The sequence below is a fragment of the Mytilus edulis genome, chromosome 4 (genome assembly GCF_963676685.1).
Source record: "Mytilus edulis chromosome 4, xbMytEdul2.2, whole genome shotgun sequence".
NCBI lineage: Eukaryota > Metazoa > Mollusca > Bivalvia > Mytilida > Mytilidae > Mytilus > Mytilus edulis.
The window spans coordinates 93022174-93038889 of record NC_092347.1 but is presented as its reverse complement, the minus strand read 5'-3'; the positions used below and the strand labels follow the sequence as shown (position 1 = coordinate 93038889).

Here is a 16716-nt window from a genome sequence, read left to right as displayed (position 1 = left end):
ATATCAGTTTGATTTTTGTTTTAAACTGATATGCAGGCAAATCTGATATTAAACTATATCCATGCATGCCACATTATTTATCAACTATTGTAATTAGTCTGTGATTGTCCAAAATGATTGTCTTGCTGTTTGTATCTTGCAGTACGGTTATCATACAAATTATGGCAATATTTGTTTAACTTCTTTAACCGGTATTGTTTTTGAATACACATAAGTTTCGTATTCAACATCTAGCATATAATTCGGCTAATTTCTGAGCTAAAGTTGTATTCTTTTTAGTTTTAATCAGCTCTTCAATATTGTCAGGTTTTTTATTTTAACATGTTTTGGCATCAAATATAAATTAAGAGACATAAGCTATTGAAATGAACATCTGGTGCAGTAGATTTGGTAAAGATATTGATACCGACTATTGAATTGATACATATCCAGTTGGACTTAAGTCCCTTATACTATCTCCAGGTCTGTATTTTGTAAATATGATGGCACAGGCATGATGATTTGGATATTAATTAAACGAAATGTGTCTTTATAAATTTTGTGAATCATTTGACCATTTGTTTGAATCTGAAAATTTTCAAAAACAAAGCCTAGCTAATCCCTGAAGCTACATTAATTGAAATGCACATCTCGTGTAGTACAATTGATACCGCTAATGTTTTTACAAATAGCTGGTAGATATATCTACTAGTAAATTGCTCTTCCCCGATGTTATCATAAGCCTTGTTGACAATACTTAAGTACTGGCAAAGTATGGAAATTGGGTAAATACATTTTTGGAAATCATTTAAAATATAGCAATGTTTCTGATCTATAGCTCTCAATCACCTTAATCGGATTTGGCTAAACATTTGTTTCTTTTTTGCTTTATCAGTTCTCCAACGTTTGGGTTTTTTTCAAATTTGAAGGCATCGAATATCACTGGGCAGAAACATTAAGACCATAAATATGAGTTACAAACCTTCGTCTGATCTTAGTGTGAGTTTAGCATGGTGGGCAATGCATACATGGCAGGATACTTTTCGCTCTAACTATAGTCCATGCGTTTCCCTCACATTATTTTTCAATTTGTATATTCTGAATTGATTTTCGAACATCAGTAACTACAATGGCCTCTTATTTCTAGCTCTGTGGTTGAATTGTTGCCTACCAATATCTTATTTTATATAGGTTCTCTCCGTAAATATTGCGATGTTTGTGAAATAAAACAGCATAATAAATTCTAATGCAATAATTCGTCACTTGTTTCATAGGCTACAGTTTACTGTCAAATCCATAGTAAATAAATCGTAAATAGTGCTTCTGTGTCCGGATTTCTTTCTGGGTTGTCTCCCATAGCCTTTGACTTTCCACAGTTACCCACAAGACTTCGGAGCTATTAACCCATAGCTGGGATTTTATAATAATATAACAAACGGACAGTCAAATTAACAATATCAAAATAAACTGAAAATGCCATGGCTGAAAAAAAGAAGAAAAACTAGAGGCTCTAAAGAGCCTGTGTCGCTCACCTTGGTCTATGTGCATATTAAACAAAGGACACAAATGGATTCATGACAAAATTGTATTTTGGTGATGGTGATGTGTTTGAAGTTCTTTCTTTACTGAACGATTTTGCTTCTTACAATTATATCTATAATGAACTTTGCCCATTAGTAACAGAGAACTATATTTGGTAAAAATTTACATAAATTTACCAAATTAATGAAAACTGTTAAAAATTGACTATAAAGGGCAATAACTCCTTAAGGGGTCAACTGACCATTTTGGTCATGTTGACTTATTTGTAGATCTTACTTTGCTGAACATTATTGCTGTTTACAATTTATCTCTATCTATAATAATATTCAAGATAATAACCAAAAACAGCAAAATTTCCTCAAAATTACCAACTCAGGGGCAGCAACCCAACAACCGATTGACCAATTCATCTGAAAATTTCAGGGCAGATAGATCTTGACCTGATAAACATTTTTATTCCATGTCAGATTTCCTCAAAATGCTTTGGTTTTTGAGTTATAAGCCAAAAACTGCATTTTACCCCTATGTTCTATTTTTAGCGGTGGCGGTCATCTTGGTTGGTTGACCAGGTCATGCCACACATTTTTTAAACTAGATACCCCAAAGATGATTGTGGCCAAGTTTGGATTAATTTGGCCCAGTAGTTTCAGAGGAGAAGATTTTTGTAAAAGATTACTTTAATTTACGAAAAATGGTTAAAAATTGACTATAAAGGGCAATAACTCCTAAACGGGTCAACTGACCATTTTGGTCATGTTGACTTATTTGTAGATCTTACTTTGCTGAACATTATTGCTGTTTACAGTTTATCTCTATCTATAATAATATTCAAGATAATAACCAAAAACAGCAAAATTTCCTCAAAATTACCAACTCAGGGGCAGCAACCCAACAACCGATTGACCGATTCATCTGAAAATTTCAGGGCAGATAGATCTTGACCTGATAAACATTTTTATCCCATGTCAGATTTCCTCAACATGCTTTGGTTTTTGAGTTATAAGCCAAAAACTGCATTTTACCCCTTTGTTCTATTTTTAGCCGTGGCGGCCATCTTGGTTGGTTGACCAGGTCATGCCACACATTTTTTAAACTAGATACCCCAAAGATGATTGTGGCCATGTTTGGATTAATTTGGCCCAGTAGTTTCAGAGGAGAAGATTTTTGTAAAAGATTACTTTAATTAACGAAAAATGGTTAAAAATTGACTATAAAGGGCAATAACTCCTAAACGGGTCAACTGACCATTTTGGTCATGTTGACTTATTTGTAGATCTTACTTTGCTGAACATTATTGCTGTTTACAGTTTACCTCTATCTATAATAATATTCAAGATAATAACCAAAAACAGCAAAATTTCCTCAAAATTACCAATTCAGGGGCAGCAACCCAACAACCGATTGACCGATTCATCTGAAAATTTCAGGGCAGATAGATCTTGACCTGATAAACATTTTTACCCCTGTCAGATTTGCTCTAAATGCTTTGGTTTTTGAGTTATAAGCCAAAAACTGCATTTTACCCCTATGTTCTATTTTTAGCCGTGGCGGCCATCTTGGTTGGTTGACCGGGTCACGCCACACATTTTTTAAACTAGATACCCCAATGATGATTGTGGCCAAGTTTGGTTTGATTTGGCCCAGTAGTTTCAGAGGAGAAGATTTTTGTAAAAGTTTACGACGACGGACGACGGACGACGACGGACGACGACGGACGCCGGACGCAAAGTGATGGGAATAGCTCACTTGGCCCTTCGGGCCAGGTGAGCTAAAAAGACATTACACAATACACAACATACAAAACAAAAGACTGAGCAACACGAATAGCTAAACAAAAGGGAATGGGATGATTTCAGGTTCTCCGGAAGTGTAATCAGTTCCTGGTCACGTGTGTCACCATTGTGTTGCACATATAAGTACAAACTCGGTGATAAGTCTTATTCGGTAGGTCACATTCGAGGGAAAGGGGACGGGATTATAGTTACAACACTTGGAATATATCCGTTGTCATCTGTGAAACAACATAGAAACATGATGCTCTTCATTTTGCCGTTTAAATTTTAAAAACAAAATAAAAAGCAAATATATCAATTGACAATATTTTATTTAGATTGCAACAAAAACATCATATGTATGCTTTATGTATTTGGTGACAATTTTAACTACATTATGCAACATAATATTTCAACATATATTGACCCAACAAATAATAAGTACTAAATCCTATATTTGATAAACATTAGAGTTTTCTGTAATTACGAACATGTAAATCCTTCAAAGATTTTGTTTAAACAAAAAAAGGAAAAAGGAAACATAAAGGTTTTAAAAATGACATTTACTTTTTTGGTTTTCCACTTTTATACACAATATTTCGATCTATACAAATACTAATATAATTTTCAGACATATCTTTATGACGAGAACTTGATTGTTGATGGAGAATCTTTGACAAGAACTTGCTTGTTGAGGACTGATCGGTACTAATAAAAACAGATTTGTACAAAAATAATATTTTATTGTTATTCATTTACCCTCTTGATTAAAACATATATATCCTCAGCCAAAACGTTAATAAAATGTTTTGATTTCGTAATGCTGGTTAAAAATGTTATTTTGACTAACAGAGAGTTATCTCTCAAAACTTAAAAAGTTTGCTCCATCTATATTCAATGCATAAAGGGATTTATTGTTAAACGGAAGGAGCTTCTGTTTCAGTCTAACATCAGAAGCAGACCGACATAGACTTTTTTTTTATTTTGAAATTTTGATGTTTGATATAGCAAACACAGTATGAGATTTAATGTGAAGAGCTATCTAGTGTAAACTGAAATAACAAAACATTTCTTCAAGTTATGTACGCATACACTATAATTATTAAATATATTGACTGAAAAAAAATAATTTTAAAAACGAGGATCAAATGAACGGTTTTCAGAGGAAATTGACAGAAGATGATGTTTAGAAAACAATGTTGTTCAATACAAATAACATTAAACTTATTTTAACTACACCAATTATAAAATTCAACACATTATTGATAGGTAAAAATAAACAAAATAACACATTTGTTTTCAATCGACAGTTTTGAGGACATTCCTTTCTGTACATAAGCAATTATCGTTGTCACTTCTCCCCATCACACTGAGTAATACAAATAATTCAAAAACAAAATATATAATTTGTTAACATAAAACATGTACATACTTCTAACCTGGCAGTTTAATGCAATTTAAAATGCTAAATTGAGACGTAACATAATACATGCGTGAATCTCATGTTGGTTGTTGATTATATACATGTAATGAGAATGACAATAATGATTGAAAATGAAACAAAAAATAAAAAAGGTTTTTTCCAACACAATCGCAGTGCTGACATTTTTTTTCGGGTTTTCCCGTGCAGCAACGGAAGAAGATATATGTATTTAAGTAGCTGACACCATAAGTTGAAGATAACACGAAAGGTGTATTCAATATTAAATGAATGTCTAATTTGACTCAGTATCGGTTATAAATCAATAGAACTTTAAAGTTCTCTATCTGTATGTTGGGCTTCAATAGAACTATGAGGTTCTCTATCTGTATGTTGGGTTTCTGGCGAATCTGTTTCACCTGCATTGATGCACAGACATTTCAAAGACATTATAGTTTTTAAAATTTTCTAAAAATGTATAAACAGAAAAACGAACTCCAAGGTAAATTCAAAAGGAGGGAAGTCCATCACACCTGGCAAAATCAAACTTTAAAATATAGAAAACATTGCAAACTATTCGACTGAAAAAAAAAACTGTCATATTCCTGATCAGGTACAGCTATTTTTTTTTATTCTATATTCATAGTTTACAAACGAAATAGACTAATCAGACCGTAGGTTTATTTTTTCAATATTTCATTTTGAATTTGCATTCTATCGTGATGAACCATTATCCATAGTTTCGCTAAATAATGGCATCAATTTTAGAATTAATTAAACGTCATACGTTTAAATAAATGACATGAGATGTGATAAATAAAGCATTCCTATAACGATGTCACTTTCAAACTTTCATTTGTTTATAAGAACTCTTTTATAAGTGTAAGACAAAGACATTAAAATAGATACTTTAAATCCATTATATGCGGACTTCATCTTTTTCAGAGATAAACTCCTATGATACTTTAAGGAGACTTATTGAATGACAATGTACATATATTACAGAGTTTACTTGTATCTTACAAATAGTCTATTTCACAGTTTACATTAAATCTAAGCTTTTGAGGCTTAACTACTCTGAAGTAACAAGCCGGTAAGCAGTATGTATGTCAAATAACAAACATGCTGTGATACACCATGCAAGCTTTCCCGCCAAATCTCTTTGTGTACCCTTTCATTAATTTTGGCATCAAAGTTTATAAACATCAATATCCACAGGACAATATATTCACATCACCATTTGGAATTTCCGACTTTACCTGAAATGAAGTAATTGTTCACACGTTTATGGTCACATATTGATTATCCCTTAAACAATTTTTAATTTTGTTTTGTTTGAAAAATCAGCAGTGTAAATTATATCTTGATTATATAGGGGGAAATGATAAATAGCAAATACAAATATTAAACATTACAGGAAGTAAATGAACTCATGAAAGATACAAGTATTAAAATTGTGTACGCCTTACGTGCGTTTCTTCTACAAAGCAGATGCTCGATTAAAAGGTGGTTTAAAATGCCAAATAAAGTGATAAAAAGAAACGCATTAATGACCTAAATTCCGAAATGTTGTGCCACATACAGCTAATATTTCTCTGGCAGAAAACACAATGACATAGTATAATGTAATAAAGTGTTTATTGTTCGCTATTGTCTGTCATATTTGTTTTATGGTTGTTAATTGTTGTAAGATAAATGTTTGCCATAAGTATTCTATTTTGTATTTTGAATTGTTTCAAATTTCGCCAAAACCGTGGCCTTTTAAAGCATACTTTACGGCTTTGGTTGTTTAACGTTGACAAGTTATTGTTCACACAAATGTTCTTTTGTCTATGTTTAATTATTTTATTTGTAATCACATCTCATTATTTTATACAAGGTATACTACATTCTGAAAACCTAACACTTTTTTTATTACGACTAAAACAAATTAACTTGACATTTTATGTCTGGTTTTGTACATGCTATGATATAAGGGAGATAACTATATAACAAATTTTGAAATCACTTACTGTTCCATTCATTTGTCTCCTTTCTAAGAAACTGACGAAATCTTCACATTTCATTTCCATTGCCCTTTCTTTCAAAGAGGTCGGACCATGTCCACACTCCATCATTGCACACATATCATCGTTAGGATCACATTTAGTATACTATAATATAAATTACAAACATGACATTTTTGCTTAATGTGGAGTTGAGCAAATAACAAATTAAATGTCTTTGCTTTTAAAATTTAGATGTTAGATAGGATACACATACAAATGTGTTTAATCATTTAGTTCACATAATATATGTGCCATACATTAGTACGAGTAGTGTGTAAATACGGATGTATCTGTTCTATAAGACATACAAGTGAGAGGTTTAGCACTATAAAACCAGGTTCATTTCACCATTTTCTAAATTTGAAAATGCCTGTACCATATCAGGAATATGACAGTTATTGTCCATTCACTTGATGTGTTTTGTCATTTCATTTTGCCATTTGATTAGGGACTTTCCGGTTTGAATTTTCCTCGAATTTCAGTATTTTTGTGATTTTACTTTTTATTTCACACAATATATGTGTCATACTTTAGTACGAGAAGTGTGTAAATACGGATGTATCTGTTTACCTAAATGTCTTGCTGATATTACCTGTCAATCGTATACGATAAGTTTCCTTTATATTGTAGTCTTATTGAACAAATGCAATTAAAAATTGTTTACTATGCAATTGCTACTTAACAGTGTGTTTGTTTGTGTTTTATTTGATGGTGTAAAGAACATATATGTTTGTAAATATACCTCTTTCCAGATTTCTGATTTGAATCCTATTCCTATAAGGTATTTAGCAATATCTGTGTCTTTGTTGTCTATACAGTCAAACAACAGATAACTAAACCTGGACAGATCCGTATTGTAACTTTGAACACCTGATATCAAACTTTTTACTGATTTTAGGTCTCCTTTCTGAAATTAAAAAATAAATGCGTGCAGATTTATAGAGATGTTTTTCATAACCTTTTAAGACAACAACATAAATTTTCTTCATTTAAATGAATATATATTTTACGATAAATTTTTATTATATGCAAGCTGTAACATAATTCAAAGTACAAATAATTTTATTTTTCGAATAAAAAAAAATAAGTACAAAACATGTATACACTTTTCTTTAAAATTTGATTAAAGTATTAATCTAAATTGAAATATCTGTTTTTTAAATAAATAATCAATTTGGCTGCCAAATATGTGTAGGTGTAAGTGATCGTCTACTGAATGTCAATTAATGTGCATTATTAATTTTGGACCACAAGGCATTATGTCGTCATATTGATAGATCTTGATAACAACGAGCGAGGTTGATGTATCACAATTACCTTAATTGCGTCTTTCACTGTTTCATCAAAATCACGTTCTGCCAGGTATATATTCAGGTCAAAATCTCGGACATCTTTTTTCAATGCAGAATGGGTTTGGGTTCCAATTGCATCTAATGCGTAGTCTGCAGCTTTTCTTCCTTTCTACAAACCATACAGTATATAAAGTTATATTACAATGAAAGTATAGTTTGTAATTCTATTTAGCTGTTTTTTGTGTTTTGTCCTAAATTAATTTAAGTTATTCGTTGTTTTTCTGTGGTTAACATGTCGAATTGTACTATTATATTATTTATACATTTCTCTATCTTGGGTGATCTTGCATTTATTTGTACTGAATTTCCGTCTTGTAATGTAATCATTTTAGCAGTATATTCAACATTGCCTTAAAGCGCGATGGTTGGCTAGCCACAAAAACATTGTTTCTTAAAATTATGTACCAAGTCAGGAACGGAATATGGCAATTGTTATCTAATAGTTCGTTTCTTTTTATATCGTTTGTTTTTGTAGCGTTGCCTTCTAATGTCTCCTTCTCGTTATTAGGGCATATGAGATAAAAGACGGCTTCAATATATTATTTTACATCTGAGTTTATACATACCGGATCATGTCTATCTTTCATTGCACCAGCCTTTACTAACTTTTCAATAACATCTGTCTGTGGCATAAAAAGGTATGCGTAGTGAAGTGGGGTTCTGTCCAGCTGTATATTTAAAATACCATATATTAAATAAATCTTCAAAGTTGCTAGGCCTACACTTCAGAAAACCAAATGAGCAGAACATCTACGAGAGACACTTCTAGTTTCAAATCTAAAATCTGATTTCATTTCTATATTATCTTTTTTTTTAAAGAAATTTAATATTTTCTTTACATTTTTATCATATCCACACCAAAACTTCCACATACAAATTTAAAGTTTGAATTTTGACTTTTGTTATTGATGATCAAAAATGTTTTGCAGAAGTCAAAATAATTTAAAAAAAAGACATTTTCATAAATTGATGTAAATATGACAGTCACGATTTTAAGTGATCACAACAGCAAATTTAAAGATTGAGAAGATTATACGGAAATATTATTTTATTCACACCATAATGTCGATACATAAAATTGGACACCCTGCATTTATCATGCTTTTCAATAACATATGGCTAAATATTTGAAGGACTCCCCTACCAAACCATCAACTGTAGATCTGGTCTTTTCTCTTTCGGTTATAAGAAAGAAATAATTCTTGTATTGGAAATATTCAGAGAAACTGCCAGTTGTCTCCCTTACACTTTACAAGGACGAAACATAAGTTTTTTGAAACATTCAAATATTCTATATGACCATGTTTTTTATCGTTTCTTTTTATTTATTATACATACATTATCGCCTATGTTTATATGCTGAGAACTGACTTCCAATAAATACGTCAGCATTTCAGTTCTTTCCTTCATTATACATCGATGTAACAACGTTCGTCCACATTTGTCTCGGACATTTGAATACTTTTTGCATGACAGTAATTTCTTGGCATCGTCTATTAATCCATCGTCTACTGCTGTGAAGATTCTTTTAATGTATGCCTAAAGTGAAAGATTTTACATAAACAAAAAGTATTAACTATTGAAATATATATCTGTTGAAGCCAATGTGTTCATGAAAAAAAATATTAGAATCAAAACTAGTTTTTTGGTGGGGTGTGTTGCTCAGTCTTAGTTTTTTATGCAGTATTCGTAGTCGTCATTTGTGTTATGGTATCGTTTGTTTTTCGTCAACTTATAATTGTTTGATTTTGCCTTTGGTATCATCTGTCTATTTTCTTATGTTCGGTGTTTGCTTCATTTCCATTACAATATACTCAATTATGCGTAGTGATGTTCATTCGTCATATTCCTTAACTACTTCCTTACCTTAGACAAATTTGGCACAACTTTTTGGAATTTTGGATTTTAAATGCTCTACAACTTTGTTCTTGTTTGGCTTTATAATATTTCGATATGAGCGTCACTGATGAGTCTTATGTAGACGAAACGCGCGTCTGGCGTACTAAATTATAATCCTGGTACCTTTGATAACTATTAACTATTCGTCTGCAAGAAAATTCACCTATTTACCTGCAGACTGTCATTAAACATTAAGATGCCAGTATATTAAATTAATGCTTTAACGCCTGATTATGTTGATTGTTTTCAGTTGACGAAACCACATAAACTATGTTTGTGTTCTTTATAATGAAATACCAATGTTTGCGCTTTCATATCTTTAGATCAACAACGATAATGCACAGAGTATCGCAACTTAGATAGAAATTTGGTAAATGTCTTTAGTACCACTATGAAATATGGCAAAGCCTGCTGGAGTAAATTGAATACTAAAGATAAGATGCATTCAATGTAAGCAAACATTTTGATATGTCTCAATATATATATCAACAATAAATGCGTTTCTATATTCCTTTAAATTAAATGTAGAAGAACGATAGGCAGCATTTTTATAAACTTGTGCCAATAAAATGATGCGTTTTATAGAGAACAATGATCGAACAAAAGATGGACGAAAGATACCAGAGGGACAGTCAAACTCATTCAGTGTAAAACAATTAAGATTATTGACCCAAAATAACCTCCTGGAGCAGCTGAAATCAACTTTTGTCTTGGTTGGAAAGGAGGATGTCGTGTTGCCCAATCTTTGATTTCTGTTTGTTGTTTTATCTTATCTCGTTGACTTTTCGTTGTTTATTTTATTGTCAGCTATTGTATCACAATGAAAGACAATATAATGTGGCTCATAACCGTTTGAAGTCTAGCTGTATCGCTGGAGAACATGTCGCAGAATATCAAACGCGATGTTATATATGGTCATTGTTACATGGCCATTTTTATATTATAGTTCGTTTCTGTGTGTGTTACATTTTAATGTTGTGTTTCTGTTGTGTCGTAGTTCTCCTCTTGTATTTGATGTGTTTCCCTCAGTTTTAGTTTGAAACCCGGATTTGTTTTTTTCTCAATCGATTTATGAATTTCGAACAGCGATATACTACTATTGCCTTTATTTATATCATGACCTTAGTGTATTGAAAGCTTTGCTTTTCTACTTACATGAATTGCAGTTGTGAGATTGATTACTTCATATATCTGACGACTACTGGACCGTTTGGCAATATCAACTATTGTCCGTTTAAAACTGTCCGTAATATCCGATAAATGGTCATAATTATGTAATATTAGTTTTTCCACTTCATTGAATTTTTTATCTTTGACTAGTTTAACAATAAATTCGTCAATTGCAACCACATACACTGATTTGTTCAATTTCACAGCCACGTCACGTGGTGTTCTTCCTTTGCTGTCACGTGCAGCGATATCGGCACCTAGTGACATGAGATTCTTGAAGATATTTTCAGAGGCATCATAAATTACTGCAGTGTGTAAAATTGTATTGCCATCATAATCCCGAGCAGAAAGATCTGATCCTTCGAGGACTCGCATAACAACCTTCTCATCTTTAGGAACAGTATTTCCACATAATAGCTGAAAAGATAATGGAAAGGGGTGTAACGGATCTATAACATACCACTGGAGAACACAAAATATTGAAATTTACTCATTGAAAATAAAACCAAATTCAAATATAGGATTGAAGACAGCAATCTCTTCGAGAATATTAATCGACTTATTTTTGAACACTTCTTTTAGACCAGAGACAATCAGAATGTTACCAATGACACATTACATTAAAGAAACTTATAGCTGAGAAGACAATATTTATAAGAATAAAACGTCAATGTCTTTACTAGTATATCTTAGTGGTCAGATGAATGTATTGAAATCATCAACACTTAAAGTTGATTTGATTTCATAATAAGCTGTGTAAATCTGACAATAAGGTATGACTGTTTTAGATTGTAACCTGAATTTGTTTTCTCTCAGTCGTGTTTTGTCTTTTGAACAGCGGTATACTAATGTTGCCTTTATTTACCATTTTTTGAGGCCGTACGATGAACTGTTCGTAATTTTAACTCTGATTAAAAGTTGTCTAATTTGCAAACATACCACTTTCTTATTACTTATATTAGTAAAATACCTGAAAGAAAACAGGCTTTGGTGGATTCTTTGACGATCCTTCATAAGTCCACAATACACGAGTATCTGGTTTCATACTCATGAGAACATCTACTGCATCAAAATTGTTTGATTCCCACGCTGAAGCTAGTAAGGGTCGTGGAGTCTCTGGGTATTCAGGGTAGGCATATTGATATGAAAAATCTCTGGTGTTGACATCTACACTCTTTAAGAGTTCTGCATCTATTTATAATATAAAAATATAAATAAATACAACCGTTCGTTTTAACAAGGTGAAAGCCTTATATTTTCTACACTCTCCAGGATTTTAAAATAAACATTTTAAATAGTGTGTCATGTAAAATAGTTATCAAAGGTAAATCCATACCAAAGCATTATTGTTTTTTTTATACCGAATAGCGACCAATCGAAAGTACATGTTCTGTTAAAATATGTCAAAAGTATCAATATGTCAGCAGACTTAATGTGTGTACAATTAAAATCAGAATAGGACCAGGTAATCAAGTATTATTAAAGCCGAATTTTATCTATACGTTCTTAAACAAATTGTTATGGGCAAAAAGGATTTAGAGATATATGAAATGCTCATAGATTGAAGATGTTTTTACAGAAATGCGAGCACGAAATAGAAATTGTTCTGGTCGCTTACATTAGGAACAAGTTCTACTGGCGATGACGTTTTTGTTGGGTTTTATTCATTTGTTTGCTTTTAGGGGATTCGTATATTATTCTTTTGTGTTTATGGTTTTATTTTGTCAATGGATTCTAAACAAAATGAATATATATATAATGTTTATTGGTTTATTTTAGGAATTACTTACCTGCCTTCACCCATCCTTTAACAATAAATCCGAACCCTGCCGACAATGCTAAAGCCATTTCATTGGGATTTTCATATCTTTCTATCATTTCCAACAGGTCACGTTTATGAATGTCTTCCCGGACCAGTGACTTGATGCTGACTATATTGCCATTCTTCACACATGTGAGTCTACACCAGTTCTTCAGAAGACGTTCTACTACATGTCTGTCTGGATTTGATTGATCTAAGGCTGCCCATAAACCTATAAAATAGAATTAATAAGACGCTGATGCTTTAAAATCTAAACAGCATCATATTTATGACTACATTTGTTACAGGTTTAAATAGTTCTCTTTGTGGGGTATATTCATTTTCAAATTGTTTACAAAACAACATATTTGTCAGCAACATGATACGTCTGTTGAAATCACGACCTTGTTATCTGACGTCATCTTAACCATGAATATGAACCATAATTAAGTTACGTAACGTCTACCAATAGATGTCAAGTGTTGTTAAAGGAAGTAATGGGCATAAAATAGCAATAACTATGTAAAAATCAAGAAACTAAAACGAGGTCTCCATAATAAAATGTTCAAGCAGTATGGTCCGGGTCACTGAATGTGTATATTGATTGGTAGGGAAGAGCCGCTGGAATATGTCACTATTTCAGCAAGCTTCGTTATGTATGAAAAGGAGCAAGAAAATAGTATAAGATATAAGATAAGGTTGCTGATGATATCTGTTTCTGAAAACTGAAACTGAAACTTTCTGTTTATGGTTTGATTAAATACTGTAATATTGAATCAGAAAAATAGTTTTAATTTGTTGTGATAGTAGCCTTCCATTTTTAGCTAGATATCTCCGAATCATTTTAGTATCTGTTAATGTGAAATGCACGACGGACATAAAACAAATCCAAGATACATATATTCCATTAAATAGATCGTCTATGGGCGACATTGTTGTTATATTAATCAACAATCGTGGACTACGTTCCACACCAGTGAACATCCTTGACCTTGTTTTATTCACAGTAATAAAAATCAATACTGGTATTATTGATGGGTTATTATGATACTAAAAGATGTGCATATTCATAAATAGTAAAAACAATTATACATTTACCTGTGTTTAAACGGTTTCCAATCAATAGTATAACTGAACTTAAGATTTTAGCAGATGTTTTACTGGTGAGGGAAAAGTATTGAACATTGACTTGCCCTATTGGAATTTTCTATATTTTATGATTGTGCTTTGCCACTTTGTGACAGAAAAAAATAAAGTAAATTTTCAAAAGTTGTTTTAATTTAGATATGTTTGCTTTCCCCAATCGTTGGATAATGATTACCACATATACTGGTTTAAATAGGAAAATGAATATAAGTATATATATACACGGAAAAGAATACTACGATCAGTCGCCATGACTGATAAGTTTCATTTTGTCATATTTTTCAAGGGTTTATATTTGCAGCAAATCATTGCAATATTGAAATGACGTTTCTTTAGTATGACGGTAGGGTAAAGATGTATGGTGACTGATTAGTAAGAGGGTAGGGTAGCGATGCATGACATTTATACTGATGGTATTGGTGCAATGACTTGGATGATAAGTATCATGGCAGAGTAGCGATGTATGGTGGTTCATTAAAATGATGATTGGGTGACAATGTATGACATGTATAGAGATGGTATTGAAGCAATGTTTTGGGTGATAAGTATCATGGTAGAGTAACGATGTATGGTGGTTCATTAAAATGATGAGTGGGTGACAATGTATGACATGTATAGAGATGGTATCATGGTAGAGTAGCGATGTATGGTGGTTCATTGAAATGATGATTGGGTGACAATGTATGACATGTATAGAGATGGTATTGAAGCAATGTTTTGGGTGATAAGTATCATGGTAGAGTAGCGATGTATGGTGGTTCATTGAAATGATGATTGGGTGACAATGTATGACATGTATAGAGATGGTATTGAAGCAATGTTTTGGGTGATAAGTATCATGGTAGAGTAACGATGTATGGTGGTTCATTGAAATGATGATTGGGTGACAATGTATGACATGTATAGAGATGGTATTGAAGCAATGTTTTGGGTGATAAGTATCATGGTAGAGTAACGATGTATGGTGGTTCATTGAAATGATGATTGGGTGACAATGTATGACATGTATAGAGATGGTATTGAAGCAATGTTTTGGGTGATAAGTATCATGGTAGAGTAGCGATGTATGGTGGTTCATTAAAATGATGATTGGGTGACAATGTATGACATGTATAGAGATGGTATTGAAGCAATGTTTTGGGTGATAAGTATCATGGTAGAGTAGCGATGTATGGTGGTTCATTAAAATGATGAGTGGGTGACAATGTATGACATGTATAGAGATGGTATCATGGTAGAGTAGCGATGTATGGTGGTTCATTAAAATGATGAGTGGGTGACAATGTATGACATGTATAGAGATGGTATTGAAGCAATGTTTTGGGTGATAAGTATCATGGTAGAGTAGCGATGTATGGTGGTTCATTGAAATGATGATTGGGTGACAATGTATGACATGTATAGAGATGGTATTGAAGCAATGTTTTGGGTGATAAGTATCATGGTAGAGTAACGATGTATGGTGGTTCATTGAAATGATGATTGGGTGACAATGTATGACATGTATAGAGATGGTATTGAAGCAATGTTTTGGGTGATAAGTATCATGGTAGAGTAGCGATGTATGGTGGTTCATTAAAATGATGATTGGGTGACAATGTATGACATGTATAGAGATGGTATTGAAGCAATGTTTTGGGTGATAAGTATCATGGTAGAGTAGCGATGTATGGTGGTTCATTAAAATGATGAGTGGGTGACAATGTATGACATGTATAGAGATGGTATCATGGTAGAGTAGCGATGTATGGTGGTTCATTAAAATGATGATTGGGTGACAATGTATGACATGTATAGAGATGGTATTGAAGCAATGTTTTGGGTGATACGTATCATGGTAGAGTAGCGATGTATGGTGGTTCATTAAAATGATGAGTGGGTGACAATGTATGACATGTATAGAGATGGTTTTGAAGCAATGTTTTGGGTGATAAGTATCATGGTAGAGTAGCGATGTATGGTGGTTCATTAAAATGATGATTGGGTGACAATGTATGACATGTATAGAGATGGTATTGAAGCAATGTTTTGGGTGATAAGTATCATGGTAGAGTAACGATGTATGGTGGTTCATTAAAATGATGAGTGGGTGACAATGTATGACATGTATAGAGATGGTATTGAAGCAATGTTTTGGGTGATAAGTATCATGGTAGAGTAACGATGTATGGTGGTTCATTAAAATGATGAGTGGGTGACAATGTATGACATGTATAGAGATGGTATTGAAGCAATGTTTTGGGTGATAAGTATCATGGTAGAGTAACGATGTATGGTGGTTCATTAAAATGATGATTGGGTGACAATGTATGACATGTATAGAGATGGTATTGAAGCAATGTTTTGGGTGATAAGTATCATGGTAGAGTAACGATGTATGGTGGTTCATTAAAATGATGAGTGGGTGACAATGTATGACATGTATTGAGATGGTATTGAAGCAATGTTTTGGGTGATAAGTATCATGGTAGAGTAACGATGTATGGTGGTTCATTGAAATGATGATTGGGTGACAATGTATGACATGTATAGAGATGGTATCATGGTAGAGTAGCGATGTATGGTGGTTCATTAAAATGATGATTGG

General features: G+C 32.5%; 1 protein-coding gene across 1 annotated transcript in view; it reads right to left on the bottom strand.

Annotated features, from left to right (window-relative positions):
- Positions 1–3608: 3608 nt before the first annotated feature.
- Positions 3609–16716, bottom strand: part of LOC139521072 (putative ankyrin repeat protein RF_0381) — a 45850-nt gene continuing 32742 nt past the window's right edge. The window contains exons 3-11 of the mRNA XM_071314327.1: positions 12973–13215; positions 12153–12373; positions 11168–11599; positions 9452–9652; positions 8680–8781; positions 8079–8222; positions 7504–7668; positions 6726–6866; positions 3609–5972 (exon numbers count right to left, since the gene is read on the bottom strand). Of these exons, the coding sequence (XP_071170428.1) occupies positions 5919–5972; positions 6726–6866; positions 7504–7668; positions 8079–8222; positions 8680–8781; positions 9452–9652; positions 11168–11599; positions 12153–12373; positions 12973–13215 (1703 nt within the window). The 3' untranslated portion in view covers positions 3609–5918. The remainder of the gene's footprint in view (positions 5973–6725; positions 6867–7503; positions 7669–8078; positions 8223–8679; positions 8782–9451; positions 9653–11167; positions 11600–12152; positions 12374–12972; positions 13216–16716) is intronic.